General features: G+C 41.0%; 1 protein-coding gene across 1 annotated transcript in view; it reads left to right on the forward strand.

Moving 5' to 3' along the window:
• LOC126975525 (recQ-like DNA helicase Blm) overlaps positions 1 to 14576 on the forward strand; it is a 43280-nt gene that overhangs the window by 23463 nt on the left and 5241 nt on the right. The window contains exons 15-19 of the mRNA XM_050823464.1: positions 873 to 1024; positions 2563 to 2697; positions 6722 to 6898; positions 8815 to 9005; positions 11818 to 12007. Coding sequence (XP_050679421.1) covers positions 873 to 1024; positions 2563 to 2697; positions 6722 to 6898; positions 8815 to 9005; positions 11818 to 12007 — 845 coding nt within the window. The remainder of the gene's footprint in view (positions 1 to 872; positions 1025 to 2562; positions 2698 to 6721; positions 6899 to 8814; positions 9006 to 11817; positions 12008 to 14576) is intronic.

Below are 14576 nucleotides of genomic sequence, written 5' to 3' on the forward strand. Positions count from 1 at the left end.
TCCCAGTGCCTGCGCCGTTGTAGTAGCCTATGTGATACATGGATATTTTTATACCAAGCTCTGTAGTACCGATCGGTGGCAGCTGATCACAGCTCTGGTTCGATAAGTCAGTTAAATCAACATCTGACTGCAAAAAACAGGCTTATCTTGGGTTGCGGCGCTGGGTTCAAAGGATCCGAACTGTAAAATTCGATAGAGGAAATATAATCGTGCCTCCAGATTCTTTAAGCGGCAAATCGCCCAAGCGAAATAGAACCATTTCTAAATCGACGCGCAGCTTTCCAGTTACCTGAATGGAACACGTAAGTTCTGGTCGTTGTCGAAAAAAAAAGCTGTTCTTGTTAACTTCAACCAGCTATTCCTGCCGCCGTTGCACATGAGGATTGACTTCCTGGCCTATGGGGCAAAAGAGAAAGTCGAGCTCTTTGCTTCCAACTCGATTCTTGATGACAACGGAAAAATACCGCCGACCATCCTTTGTTTGAGCTTGAACGTCCCTAAGCTGTATCGTTTCGGGATAAGTGCAGCCAGTAATTGATTCCACAAAGTGACTGTGCGAGGCAAGAAGTTCCTCGCAATACGCGCGGTTGAGAATGCCAGACGTCACTTTGATGCGGGTGGAATTTCACAATTGAATTGAAAAATAGTAAATTTGTTAGTTTTCTATTTAAATTTGTGATGAGCAAAATAGAGGAGAGAGGCGAGGAGAGGAGAGGGTAGCGTGGGGTAAATGAATATCTTGCTCGAGATTGAATTAATGATTCTGCAGTGTTAAAGTAAAAAATCTGTGATATAAAATGATTTATGAAAAAATCCTATTTCCTCTGAGTGAAGTACAATTATTATATATTAAGACGTGTTCCCTCGGGCAGCCCGTGGACGTGTCGGAGGAGTGCAAGCTGATCGTGCGCGCGCTGCGGGACGCGGGCCGGGCCAGCTTCACGCTGCTGCACGTGGCCGACGTGCTGCGGGGCTCCATGGTGCAGCGGCTGGGGGCCTTGCGGGACAGCCCCGTGCACTCGCGGTGGGTATACGAGCTACGGAACGTGGATACAAATGTAGTTAAACTCTAAGGATTTATTATAAAGAATAATATGAGAGTTACTCTAATTTACGCACACTTTACACTCACATAATAATTAATCACTGGTTATAATATTCTCACTCTCTTTGACGTTGTTCGCTTGGTACCGCATTCAAAACTGAACAGAACTCTTTGGGTTCCAGTCCGTTTCTATATGCCTGTGAACAATATTCGAGAACTTTCGAGGCCAGCCCGGTCAATGTTCAATTTTCCATGCCTTTCCGGATATCATTCCGTCCTTGTCACACAATTCTAGAACCTTCGCTCAAACTTAGCTTCTAGAAAGTTTCTGAAAATTGTTCTAAGTAACTATTCTTGCTCTGAAAAAACAGAGGGCAACTATGTGTTATTTCCAATTTTCTAATATACGTTAGAGCCTCTTTTGGAAGGGCCTAAAATCATGCTTTAATTGCTGAGAACGGCTTGAAGTTGTAGAAAAATTACCAAAATAAATACTGGTTAAAACTTAAATCATTTGTAGTACACAATTATGATAAATGCCCTTTAAACTTCCTTAGTATGGGACTGGGAAACGGTCAAGGTCAATGTTAACATGTTAATGATTTCTTAATTTAGTTTAGCTTATTAGCTTAATTTTAATCTTTCGTATTTTTTAATTTCGTGTTTCTCACATTTTTAAATTAACTCTCGCAACTTTAATTTCGCATTTCATATTTTTGTTTTGAAGGGAACCCTTTGTTCAGTACTTGAACATAAATAAAAGATTTGTGAACTTAAATGTATATTCTAAAAACTCTGACACATTATTAAATACAATATTAGGTGTAATAACTAATTTCGTAGAGTGAATTATAAAATATGAATCACAGTCGGTAACACCGTTCAAGCGGGGGAGAATGTTGTCGCCATATTTCATTTGCTCATGTCGGAACGAACTTGTAACTGTCAACGTCAACATCAGTTGTCAAGTTCTCGTTTACATTCCATGCTTCCTCCTCCGTCCTTCCGCACCCCGCGCCCTCTCTCCCTACCTCAGACTCTTTCTCGTCGGTGGATCACGCGCTGACACGCTTGCGCAGCGCTCCGCGACCCGCATATTCTCTTAATGTAATGCCGGACGCGACACCTAACCTCCCTCCGTCCCTGAATATCTTTTCTCACCAGCCAATCCAGACATATTAATATGATGATAACAATAATCTAAAAAAAAATATAAAAATTATGCTTTACTATTATACATAAAATGAAAACATAATATGATTAAAAAACCTTTTTAAAGATGGAGTTCAAACCCACGCTCCCTCTTGGGAAGTAGAGCTAAAATCTGACGCCGTACACCACTCAGACAACCTGCCTTTTACACAGGAGTTGAAATCGATGAATTGATTGGCCGTCTGTAATGCGACATGCGATTGATGGACGAAATATATCACTTTAACAAATAAATTAGCACTTAGGCATCACATAATGTACATTCAATATTTTATATCTGATATATGACTAAATAATATGGGTAGTTGCAAGAGCTGGCCCCGCGGCGACCCGCAGCGTCTCCTGCGGCAGATGGTGGTGCGCGGGCTGCTGGCCGAGCGGCTGGTGGTCACCAACGACATCGCGAGTGCCTACGTCACGCTCGGACCCAACGTCGACAAGTGAGTGGCGCAGGGTACTGATTGAACGATGGCCGTAGTTACAAGAGTTGATGGTGGGTGTGCGGGCAACTGGGGGAGTGGTATAGTCTTAGACATTCGTAATATATATCTTAATGTATTTCTAGCTGTATTAATTTGTCAAGCAAAACAATGTTGTTTTTAATCATTGTGATATGGAACGAAATGATACCCTGATATTCTAGGCTTTCCCATAATGCTTCATGACTGATACCATCGAAGTGTAGTCGATGAAGGCCATATACAGAATTATTTTATGTAGTCCTTGTACTTTTCTATAACGTTTTTTTGTGATCTTTAGTTGTGCAAATGTTTTTCCTGAAGCCGGCCTGTTCCATGGGTTGATTTTCATTCATAACCACAGTTATAGTCTTCTCTGAGCTCATCCTTTACGAGTAAAAGTGTTTATGCGGCACAAGATGGACGGATGATCTGATCCAGATCGCCGGAATAGGTTGGATGAGGGCATCACAGGACCGATTGTCCTTTGTCCAATGGATGTCTTCCCGCTGAAAATATACTTTCTTTGCAAGACAGTGATCATTGTTGTCTTCTTGTTCTATTGGATTTATCTAGGGTGTTTGAAACAATAAACATAGGTATAATACTAACAAAATTAAATTACTATGGATTTGACTTTACTGCGTTAAAATGGTTCAATCTGCCTTAGTGGCACCAATGTGTACAGCTCTCCCAAAAAAGATGTTTAACCTTGACATCTGAGATTTCACCGGTTGTAAATGGAGTACCGCAAGGTTCTATTTTGGGCCCAATATTATTTATCTTATACACAGCAGACATCAAAAACCATATCAGGCATTGCAAATACCAGTTTTATGCTGATATCCAAATTTATATATTTTGTAAGCCAAATGAAATAGATAATACGGTGCTTAATGTTGACGTTATTAGTATAATCGGCGTCATTTATTTATCTTGCTTTCGTTACTCGGCATCCATATGTTGAAATTTAAAAGTCTACTTTTATTTAAAACGAAATTACGACAATTTCTTTTACTAGAGCAAAGAGCACAAGAAATCTTGTCTCAAGATATAAGTGTGATATAGGTTAGGTTCAGGTTCATAAATAAGGTTATCGATTAGTATCCGAACTAATTATTTAAGGCTACTTGTAATCACAGTTGATTTTAATATTTATCTTGTTGGTATTTTCTGTCTGGTGCTGGGTATTTTTATTTTATTTTACTTTGTTTTGAATTGTATTACATTGTAGTAATGTTTTATTTTAAATTCACAATTGTACCTATCAGTGAAATGAGATAACACCTATGTTAAGTTTAATGTTACGTTATTGTTATTACTTATTTGTTAGTTGTTATTTGTTAGTGGCTTAAATCCTATAATTATTCCGACTGTTGACAGATGGTTGACGCTTGAGTCGTAGCACAGAGCGAGCAATCTTGTGGATACGACGTTACGCTACTGAATATAGAGTACTGGTTACACCGAGAAAGTCGCAAGCTTCTTCATAAATAATTTGCCCTGTGCTTCCCCGGGGCATACAAAATAGGGTAGTCCCACGCCCAAGGGTGTCGTAAGAGGCGACTACGGGCTTATTGAAAGTGGGAGAGTCACGCACAATCGGGCCAGACTCGTCCGGGTTACTTACCACACTCGCACAGAATACCGGCGTAAAGTAGCGGCCTAGTGCCACTATGTTTCGCATAGGTTAGTGTCGAGGACCGGAGGCCATCGAACTTGGGTTGCGGCGCTGGGCACAAAGGATCCGAACTGCAAAGTTCTTAAGAGGAAATATAACCGTGCCTCCAGATTTTTTAAGCGGCAAATCGCCCGTGCGAAGTCAAAACACGTCGTCAAAATCGGCGAGCAGCTTTCCAGTTACCCGACCGGAACACGCAAGTTTTGGTCGTTGTCGAAAGCTGCTCTTGGTAACTTCAACCAGCCCTTCCCTGCCGCCGTTGCATATGAGGAATGACACCCTGGCCCATACGGCAAAAGAGAAAGCCGATCTCCTGTGCGATCTTTTCGCCTCCCAACTCGACTCTTGACGACAACGGAAAAGCACCGCCGACCATCCCGCGGTGTCAGAGCTCTATGCCTGAGTACAGTTCAGACAGAAAACTGTTAGGCGAGCTCTGTTTTCGTTGGACGTCAGGAAGTCGAGCGGGCCGGATGGCATTTCTCCAATCGTGCTTAGAACGTGTGCCCCTGAGTTGACGCCGGTGCTAATGCGTTTATTCCGGCACTCTTATTCCAAAGGCGTATTCCCTGACTCATGGAAGTCAGCCCTTGTCCATCCGATCCAAAAATAGGAGACAGTTCGGATCCGGCAAACTACAGGCCTTTTGCTATTACCTCCCTGCTCTTCAAAATCATGGAGAGCATAATTAGCCGCCAGCTTTTAGTATAACTAGAGGTTCACCAGTTGATCAACGACATACAATACGGCTTTCGCCATGGTCGGTCGGCAGGTGATCTTCTGGTATACCTATCACAAAGATGGGCGGCGGCTATTGAAAGCATGGGGGAAGGCCTGGCAGTTAGCCTGGATATAGCGAAGGCCTTTGATCGTGTATGGCACAAGGCGCTCCTCTCAAAACTTCCAGCATTTGGGCTTCCCGAGAGCTTATGCAAGTGGACCTCCAGCTTCCTCACTGGGCGTAGCATACAAGTCGTTGTCGACGGTTTTTGCTCGAATCCCAAGCCCGTGAACGCTGGAGTGCCCCAAGACTGTGTGCTATGGTGTATATGTTGGACACTTCCAACATACATTGCTATGCAGACGACGGCACTGGTGATGCCGTATACACGGGCCTTGCAAGTCTCTCTCGGGAAAACGTCGACCAGTGCCGGGAGAAACTTGTGTCTTCTATCGAGTCCTCTCTTGAGAAGGTCGCGGAATGGGGTAAATTGAACCTTATCCAATTCAACCCCCAGAAGACTCAAGTTTTGCGTTTACCACAAAAAAATCCCCATTTGCCGTATTACCGCTCTTCGACAACACTTCCCTTAAAGCCTCGCCTAGTATCGGAATACTGGGTCTCGAAATCTAGAGCGATTGCCAATTCCGTGGCCATCTGGAGGGCAAAGCCAAATTGGCTTCGAAGAAGCTGGGCGTCATCAATAGAGCACGGCAATACTTCAAGCCGGCTCACATTCTAGCGCTCTACAAAGCGCAGGTCCGGCCACACATGGAGTATTGCTGTCATCTCTGGTCTGGCGGACCCCAGTATCAGCTCGATCCATTTGACCGCGTGCAACGCAGAGCAGCTCGAATTGTTGGGGACCCAGTGCTCTGTGAACGGCTAGATCACTTGGCGTTGCGTAGAGACGTCGCTTCATTGTGTGTCTTCTACCGCATTTATTACGGGGAGTGTTCCGAAGAGCTGTTCAACCTGATTCCTGCCGCCGATATCCATCTTCGCACGACACGCCACAAGTTAGGATATCGTCCCCACCATGGATGTGTGGCGGTCCTCCACAGTGCGGTTTTCAAGGAGCTTTCTTCCACGTACTACAAAGCTGTGGAATGAGCTTCTTTGTGCGGTGTTACCTTCAAAAAAAGCGCGTACACCTTCCTTAAAGGCCGGCAACGCTCTTGTGATTCCTCTGGTGTTGCAAGAGAATCTGGGCGGCGGTGATCACTTAACACCAGGTGAACCGTACGCTCGTTTGTCCTCCTATTCCATAAAAAAAATGTATATTAAATTGTAGCGCATATGTTAGCGTCCAGATCACAGAATGTCTCAAGCGGAAGATCGGCGTTGGGTATGCATAATATGTTTACCACCGTATACCGAGCTTGAGCTTATTTGCGGCTAATGGTTACCTATTCTTATTTTAATATGAATGGTTTGTTTTATTTTAATTTAAATATTATTTTTATTTTATACTAAGTGGTTTGTAAGCTGCATATAATTTTTATTATCATTATTAAATGATGATGTTGATGATAATTTTGAATGGGGAAGTGCGTCAATTATTGGTATATAATTATTGACACCCCATGTGTTTGTTAATTAAGGTTGATGAGCGGGAACCTGCGCGTGGTGTTCCCCATGAAAGTGGACCAAAAGGGCAGCGTCGTGACGTCATCGCGGAGCGGTACCGCGGGCCGCGCCGACGAGAAGGAGACGCCAGTACTCGCGCTCATCAAGCGAATCGAGGAGCGCTGCTACGCAGACCTCGTGGAGGCTTGCAGGTGACTTACACTTTCACCCTACTTAAATATCTTAGCCCCGATTTCACCAATGACACTTCAAACTGAGTTTAATAAAATTCAGTTTCGTCGTCAAGCCAGGCATTTGAATTCGTAAACGAGTTTAAATGCCTGGCTTGACGACGAGCTATAAGTATGAGTGGTGAACACAATAGTTCAATGTTGGACGCGGTGTTACTATACGTACGGCACGCTATGATGGCCGTTTGACGTTTGTCCACTCATGAAGTTTCGTATTAATTAATAATTACATTGAAGGTGCAAATTACTGTTCTTTATTGTCGATAGCGACGTGCAGTGAGTCAAAAAATTATCGAATGTATAATTTATTTATTTCATTGATTTCTAAACTATATTAGGGTATTCGTTTTTTATTTTTATAAGATTCTAATTATTACTGTGTACTTATTTACCACAAAACACCGCATTTGTTTTTCGAAAATCAAAATTTAAAAAAAAAATTAAATCTAATACGATCGTCACATAGAATCGCTGGCTAGCACAACTACAATATCCGGCAAACTCGCGTCAATGCTCAATGCAACACAAAGCAGTTTCGACTTGAAGTTGCTTTGAAAAGTACAAATTGTGAGTGCACTGCGATTGTGATATAGTTTTGACCTGGCTTTGGATTTCGGATATTGATACTGCATTACTGTTGACCCTTGCTCGTTAATTTGGACTCTGCTTACGCCTTTTGTTGTGTATTTTGTTGATATGGCCGAACGTACGCAGAGAACTGTTCTAAACAGTCAGACACGTGAGTTCGTTATACGCCTTTGTAACTATTTCGATCGTGAATCTCAAAATGGAGGGCTAATTTTAAGTAGTTAGACGAATAACTAAAGAAAAATATGGCGAGACTGGTACAGAAGACAATAAACTTCACACACCAAAAATGAGAAAACGAGTGAAACCAGTCACGCCGGAACCATCAACGGGTTTGTTGAAGGTTCTTTCATGGCTTTTGCGTCAAAACCATTGGAGACTATCATGAAGAAATGAATGAAGAAAAGTTTACTGAATGGTTTACCTCAATGTTGTGTAGCGTCCCTGAACCATCTATTATAATTGTGGACAATGCCCCATACCACTCGATGCAAATTGACAAGCCATCTGCTCAATCCCAAAAGAAAGTTGACATGGTCGCATGGCTTCAAAAAATGGCGTAGATGCAAACATAAATATGTAAAAATAGGAATTAGTACGTCTTTTAAAAGAAAGCAAACCAACCAAGATGCGATACGTCATTGAGGAAATAGCGTTAGAACATGGGCACAGAGTTATGCGGTTATCGTCTTACCATTGTGAATATATTGCAATCAAGTTGATGTGGGCTCAAATTAAGGGATATGCTGCAAGACGCAATACAGAACCCCCTTTTAATACAACGCTAAAATGCTAAAAATATTAGAAGAAGCTTCTGAACATGTTACTAAAGGAGACTGTGAAAAGGTTGTGAATAAAACTGTTAAATTAATAAGGGAAGATTATGAAATACATGTGAAAATAGATAATATTTTATAAAACGAACTTATAATTAATGTAGGTGATGATAGCAGTGACGACAGTGAAAATAGCAGTATGGACGAATCTGATTAAATCTGGCCCTTTGTTACGCCTGTTTTTGGTCTATTTTTGTGTTCATTTGTTTCTTATGTGCATATAAAGTATGTTTATTTATTTTCATTCCAATATTCAGTTCGTTCAAATAAACATTTATATTTTTGCTTTATTAAACCTTTTTAATCAGGTACTAATTGCAACAAAAACTAATAGATTTGATTATATTTTTTCGAGAATAAATTGACATTTCACATCGCTCTTATAATATGTCAAAACGGCCATCATAGCGTGCCGCTAGTGTCGCCGTCTCGTCACAATGAGCGTGTGTGCAGGGAGATGGGGGCGGCGCGCGGCGCGTCGCTGGCGGCGGTGCTGCCGCAGGCCGCGCTGAAGGCCATGGCGGCGAGGCTGCCCGACTGCGAGCGGGACATGCTGGCGCTGCCGCACGTGACGCGCGCCAACTACCACAAGTACGGCGCGGACCTGCTCCGGATCACGGCCGCCTACGCCGTCGAGAAGATGGGTGAGTCGAAGAGCATGTATGGGCAAACGGAGCATTAGCTTGGTGGCTCGGGACTGAGCTTGCGACTGTACAAACCGAGTTGCATGCGCACTACGCCGACGTCTGCCCCGGGGCGACCGCTAACACTGGTGTATGAGAGAATGGAAACTGCCATCCAGAAAATCTCTGGAGCAGTTTAAAAAAGGATTATCCACTCTGTGAGGCACCCTGCGATAGAATACCCAAAACATACATCTTTCAAAAGAATTACCGTATTCAACTGTTTGAAGAGGGACCAGACCGGTAAGGAGTAAATGACCTAAGAATTTACGCAGACGGTTTTACAATGGTAGCCGGAATTGGAGCTGACATCTTCTCACAGGAACTGAATATACACACCCAAATACCCTTAGACTCACCCAGCTCCATCTTCCAATGTGAATGTGTACCCATCAAGGAAGCTGCAAATGCGATACTAAGAAATATGGATACTGACTGGGCTGGGGAGCGACGCCTATAATTCAGCGCTGATATACGAATGCCACCAATCCTTGGAATGAGTGGCCTCTTACAACTGGGTAACTCTGCAATGGGACACAGTGGTTCGTTGGGTAATGAATGATGCAGCAGATGAACTTGCAAGTCAGTGACCCAAGTGGCTGACCTATTGCCATTCCTGCCGCTGCCCTTCAGTCAAATGCGTTCATGAATACGCTCTCTCACCAACAACATTCACAACACCTGATGGATGAAATGTCTTAGTTGTAAATACAAGGTCGCTCTAAAAAGTCTGCGAACACCCCAGGAGTGTTTTGAATTTCTGAAAGGAGCTGGGCTGGTTGAAGTGACTGGCCATTACTGCACGCAAAATGGATCAAACTGAGTGGTTTAATTGCGGAAACAGAAGCTCCTTTACCAATATTAATATTCAACTTTACATAACTTTCATGATGCAGAAAAAAATATTAATTCAGATGTCAGCCAAATCTATACTTGGTCGGTAAATAATTCACTGGTTCTTAATCCATCTAAGACCAAATTTATGATACTGGGAACCCCTAAAGTCGTTGGAAAAATTTAACGTTACAATCCTAAAATAGTTATTAATATTATAGTTATTGAGCGAGTTCATGAGGTTCGTAATCTCGAATTAATATTTGAAGAGAATCTTAGATTTGGGAAACATATAAACTCTACTGTTGCGAACTGTTTTTATCGTTTAAAAGTACTCTATCGCATTAGGAACTATTTAAATACAAATCTACGTGTCAGGTTGTGTGATGCTTTGGTACTCTCAAAATTTAATTATAATGACACTACGTATGGTCCTAGACTACGAGCCCGCACCAAAAGTACTATACAGCGAGTGCAAATTGCCTGCGCCCGGTTTTTTGGAATATTCCACACAGATCTCATGCGAGTCCGTATCTTAGAGAAGCCAATATTCTGAACATGGTAAGTCGCAGACGTTTACACTTCGCTTGTATGATTTTTAGAATTATAAAGACAAAAACGCCAGCATATCTCTATTCGAAACTGTTATGGGCAAATGAGGGCAGGTTGTTGAATTTTATAACAAGGAACATTGTAAAGGCTACGCTTTGTCCTCCCAAGCATCACACTGCGGGTTTCAGGAGAAGTTTCAAGTACAATGCCACCAAGTGCTGGAATAATTTACCACCGCCGCTACGGGGTTTATATACAGTCTCGAATTTCACAAAAAAATACAAAAAATACTTATTAATGACCAATACCTCCCTACATCTCCTGCCTTGGTGAACACTGTTTAAATTTCATTGTATTATATAAAATAGCTTCTCGTATTTATTATTATTTTTTCTTCCTTATATATTTACACACATACGTTTTTTATTATTTTTGTTATTGTCATTATTTATTTTTAGTAACATTTTTTTTTGTTAATCATATTTTTTTTCATAATAATTATTTTAGTGCCACAATTATTTATATTTTACTTTTAAAAATATGTCAGTTCAGCTCCAAACTTCACACAATGGGGTCACTGAAAATCAGTGTTGTGCTCATAGTGTATGGACACAACTATAACTGAGTGGACTCCAGTTTTGGAAGACCACTGCCCCATCAACTTTTGCTTTTGTTTCTTTTGTAGTAAGTTAAGTATTAGATTAAGCATATATTTTGTTCTCATTAACTTTTTTTGTGTGAATGTGTCAGTTTTTCTTCCGAAATAAATTCATTTTCATTTTCATTTTTTTTCATTTCATTTTTTCAATACCATACCGAATACAATATATGGAAAGTGATGCAACAAAAATACTCAAACGTCAAATACTCAGTGCTTTTCTCGATTAAGTCAAAAAAGTAAATGTGAATTAATACGTAATTACAAAAGTTATTGAGTACAGTAGATCTATCAATCCACACACATTTTGCGAGTATTTTAATAGTCCTCCTAATAATTAACACGAATAATCTCAAAATGTCACATAGATAGATATCCACCGTGATTAATATTAATGTCCTGATGCATGTGCCGTGGACGTCGATTCACTGGCGAATGCATCTGAATTTTATCTTAATATTGTCAATAAGAGTAAAAATTTTTGTCTGCCCACTTTTCTTTTTCTACGATTGCTTGCTCTATTGCAATCGATCTCGAATTAAAGTCACTATTCCACTAAATTATTAGTATATTTAAAACCACGCTTTAAATGATACACGATTATACACACGTCATATAGTTTTACACAAATTAATTTTGAAAACAAAATTTACCGCCACTCGACCCCGTGACCTCTCACCACTTTAAGAAATTACAGATTGTCCATATGGTTTTAATCTTAAATTTCAGGTCTTCTGATGCAATACCAGGATGAGCTAGAAGAGGAGAAGAAGAAGGAAGACGTGTTTGATGAGCACGAGTCCGGCTCCGACACGGACTGGGCGGGGCTGGCGCGCGACGCGGACATGAGCGGGGTGGGCGGCGCGCGGGGCCGGGGCCGCGGGCGGGGGAGGGCCGCGCGCGGGGGCGTGAGGAAGAGGTGGGTGTGGGCTCACTATCTGTGATCTCTGAATCGTTCTCGGCACCCTCGAGAACCTCGGACACGATATCCATATTGTTGAAATCATAATTTTGTATGGCGGCCATCTTGGATTTAAAAAATTATCCCAAATTCATTCTCTGCACCCTCGAGAACCTCGGACACGATATCCATGTTGTTGAAATCATAATTTTGTATGGCGGCCATCATGGATTTAAAAAATTATCCCAAATTCATTCTCTGCACCCTCGAGAACCTCGGACACGATATCCATATTGTTGAAATCATAATTTTGTATGGCGGCCATCTTGGATTTCAAAAATTATCCCAAATTCATTCTCTGCACCCTCGAGAACCTCGGACACGATATCCATGTTGTTGAAATCATAATTTTGTATGGCGGCCATCATGGATTTAAAAAATTATCCCAAATTCATTCTCTGCACCCTCGAGAACCTCGGACACGATATCCATATTGTTGAAATCATAATTTTGTATGGCGGCCATCTTGGATTTAAAAAATTATCCCAAATTCATTCTCTGCACCCTCGAGAACCTCGGACACGATATCCATGTTGTTGAAATCATAATTTTGTATGGCGGCCATCATGGATTTAAAAAATTATCCCAAATTCATTCTCTGCACCCTCGAGAACCTCGGACACGATATCCATATTGTTGAAATCATAATTTTGTATGGCGGCCATCTTGGATTTAAAAAATTATCCCAAATTCATTCTCTGCACCCTCGAGAACCTCGGACACGATATCCATGTTGTTGAAATCATAATTTTGTATGGCGGCCATCATGGATTTAAAAAATTATCCCAAATTCATTCTCTGCACCCTCGAGAACCTCGGACACGATATCCATATTGTTGAAATCATAATTTTGTATGGCGGCCATCTTGGATTTCAAAAATTATCCCAAATTCATTCTCTGCACCCTCGAGAACCTCGGACACGATATCCATGTTGTTGAAATCATAATTTTGTATGGCGGCCATCATGGATTTAAAAAATTATCCCAAATTCATTCTCTGCACCCTCGAGAACCTCGGACACGATATCCATATTGTTGAAATCATAATTTTGTATGGCGGCCATCTTGGATTTAAAAAATTATCCCAAATTCATTCTCTGCACCCTCGAGAACCTCGGACACGATATCCATGTTGTTGAAATCATAATTTTGTATGGCGGCCATCATGGATTTAAAAAATTATCCCAAATTCATTCTCTGCACCCTCGAGAACCTCGGACACGATATCCATATTGTTGAAATCATAATTTTGTATGGCGGCCATCTTGGATTTCAAAAATTATCCCAAATTCATTCTCTGCACCCTCGAGAACCTCGGACACGATATCCATGTTGTTGAAATCATAATTTTGTATGGCGGCCATCATGGATTTAAAAAATTATCCCAAATTCATTCTCTGCACCCTCGAGAACCTCGGACACGATATCCATATTGTTGAAATCATAATTTTGTATGGCGGCCATCTTGGATTTCAAAAATTATCCCAAATTCATTCTCTGCACCCTCGAGAACCTCGGACACGATATCCATGTTGTTGAAATCATAATTTTGTATGGCGGCCATCATGGATTTAAAAAATTATCCCAAATTCATTCTCTGCACCCTCGAGAACCTCGGACACGATATCCATATTGTTGAAATCATAATTTTGTATGGCGGCCATCTTGGATTTCAAAAATTATCCCAAATTCATTCTCTGCACCCTCTCGAACCTCGGACACGATATCCATGTTGTTGAAATCATAATTTTGTATGGCGGCCATCATGGATTTAAAAAATTATCCCAAATTCATTCTCTGCACCCTCGAGAACCTCGGACACGATATCCATGTTGTTGAAATCATAATTTTGTATGGCGGCCATCATGGATTTAAAAAATTATCCCAAATTCATTCTCTGCACCCTCTCGAACCTCGGACACGATATCCATGTTGTTGAAATCATAATTTTGTATGGCGGCCATCATGGATTTAAAAAATTATCCCAAATTCATTCTCTGCACCCTCGAGAACCTCGGACACGATATCCATGTTGTTGAAATCATAATTTTGTATGGCGGCCATCATGGATTTGAAAAATTATCCCAAATTCATTCTCTGCACCCTCGAGAACCTCAGATTTAGCTGGGAACGGCGCCTCTATCGTCTCGTTTTTTCGTTTCATCTAGTTTCAAAACAACGATTCTAAAGAACTTCTGTGAACTTTAAATACCTGTCGTGATGTTTTTATTAAATTCTTAATTTATATTTTATTGCTTCTTTCTTTATTACATATAATCTACTATTTCTTACAATTTACTGATTTAGGGGAATGCCTATTCACTTGCAACATTATTTGGCTGTCTGTATGCGTGTTGGCGAATGTAAATACGTGACGCTCACGCACACATTAATTATAATGTTTCTTCTAAATTGATAAGAACTATGAATGAAGCTATCGTTCTGAGCGTTATTTTTCTATGCATACAAAAATCCCGCGTGGCTTAATATTGAAAATAATATTACGTACATTTTATTTTAGTACTT

The sequence above is a fragment of the Leptidea sinapis genome, chromosome 36, assembly GCF_905404315.1.
Source record: "Leptidea sinapis chromosome 36, ilLepSina1.1, whole genome shotgun sequence".
In the NCBI taxonomy this organism is placed as follows: domain Eukaryota; kingdom Metazoa; phylum Arthropoda; class Insecta; order Lepidoptera; family Pieridae; genus Leptidea; species Leptidea sinapis.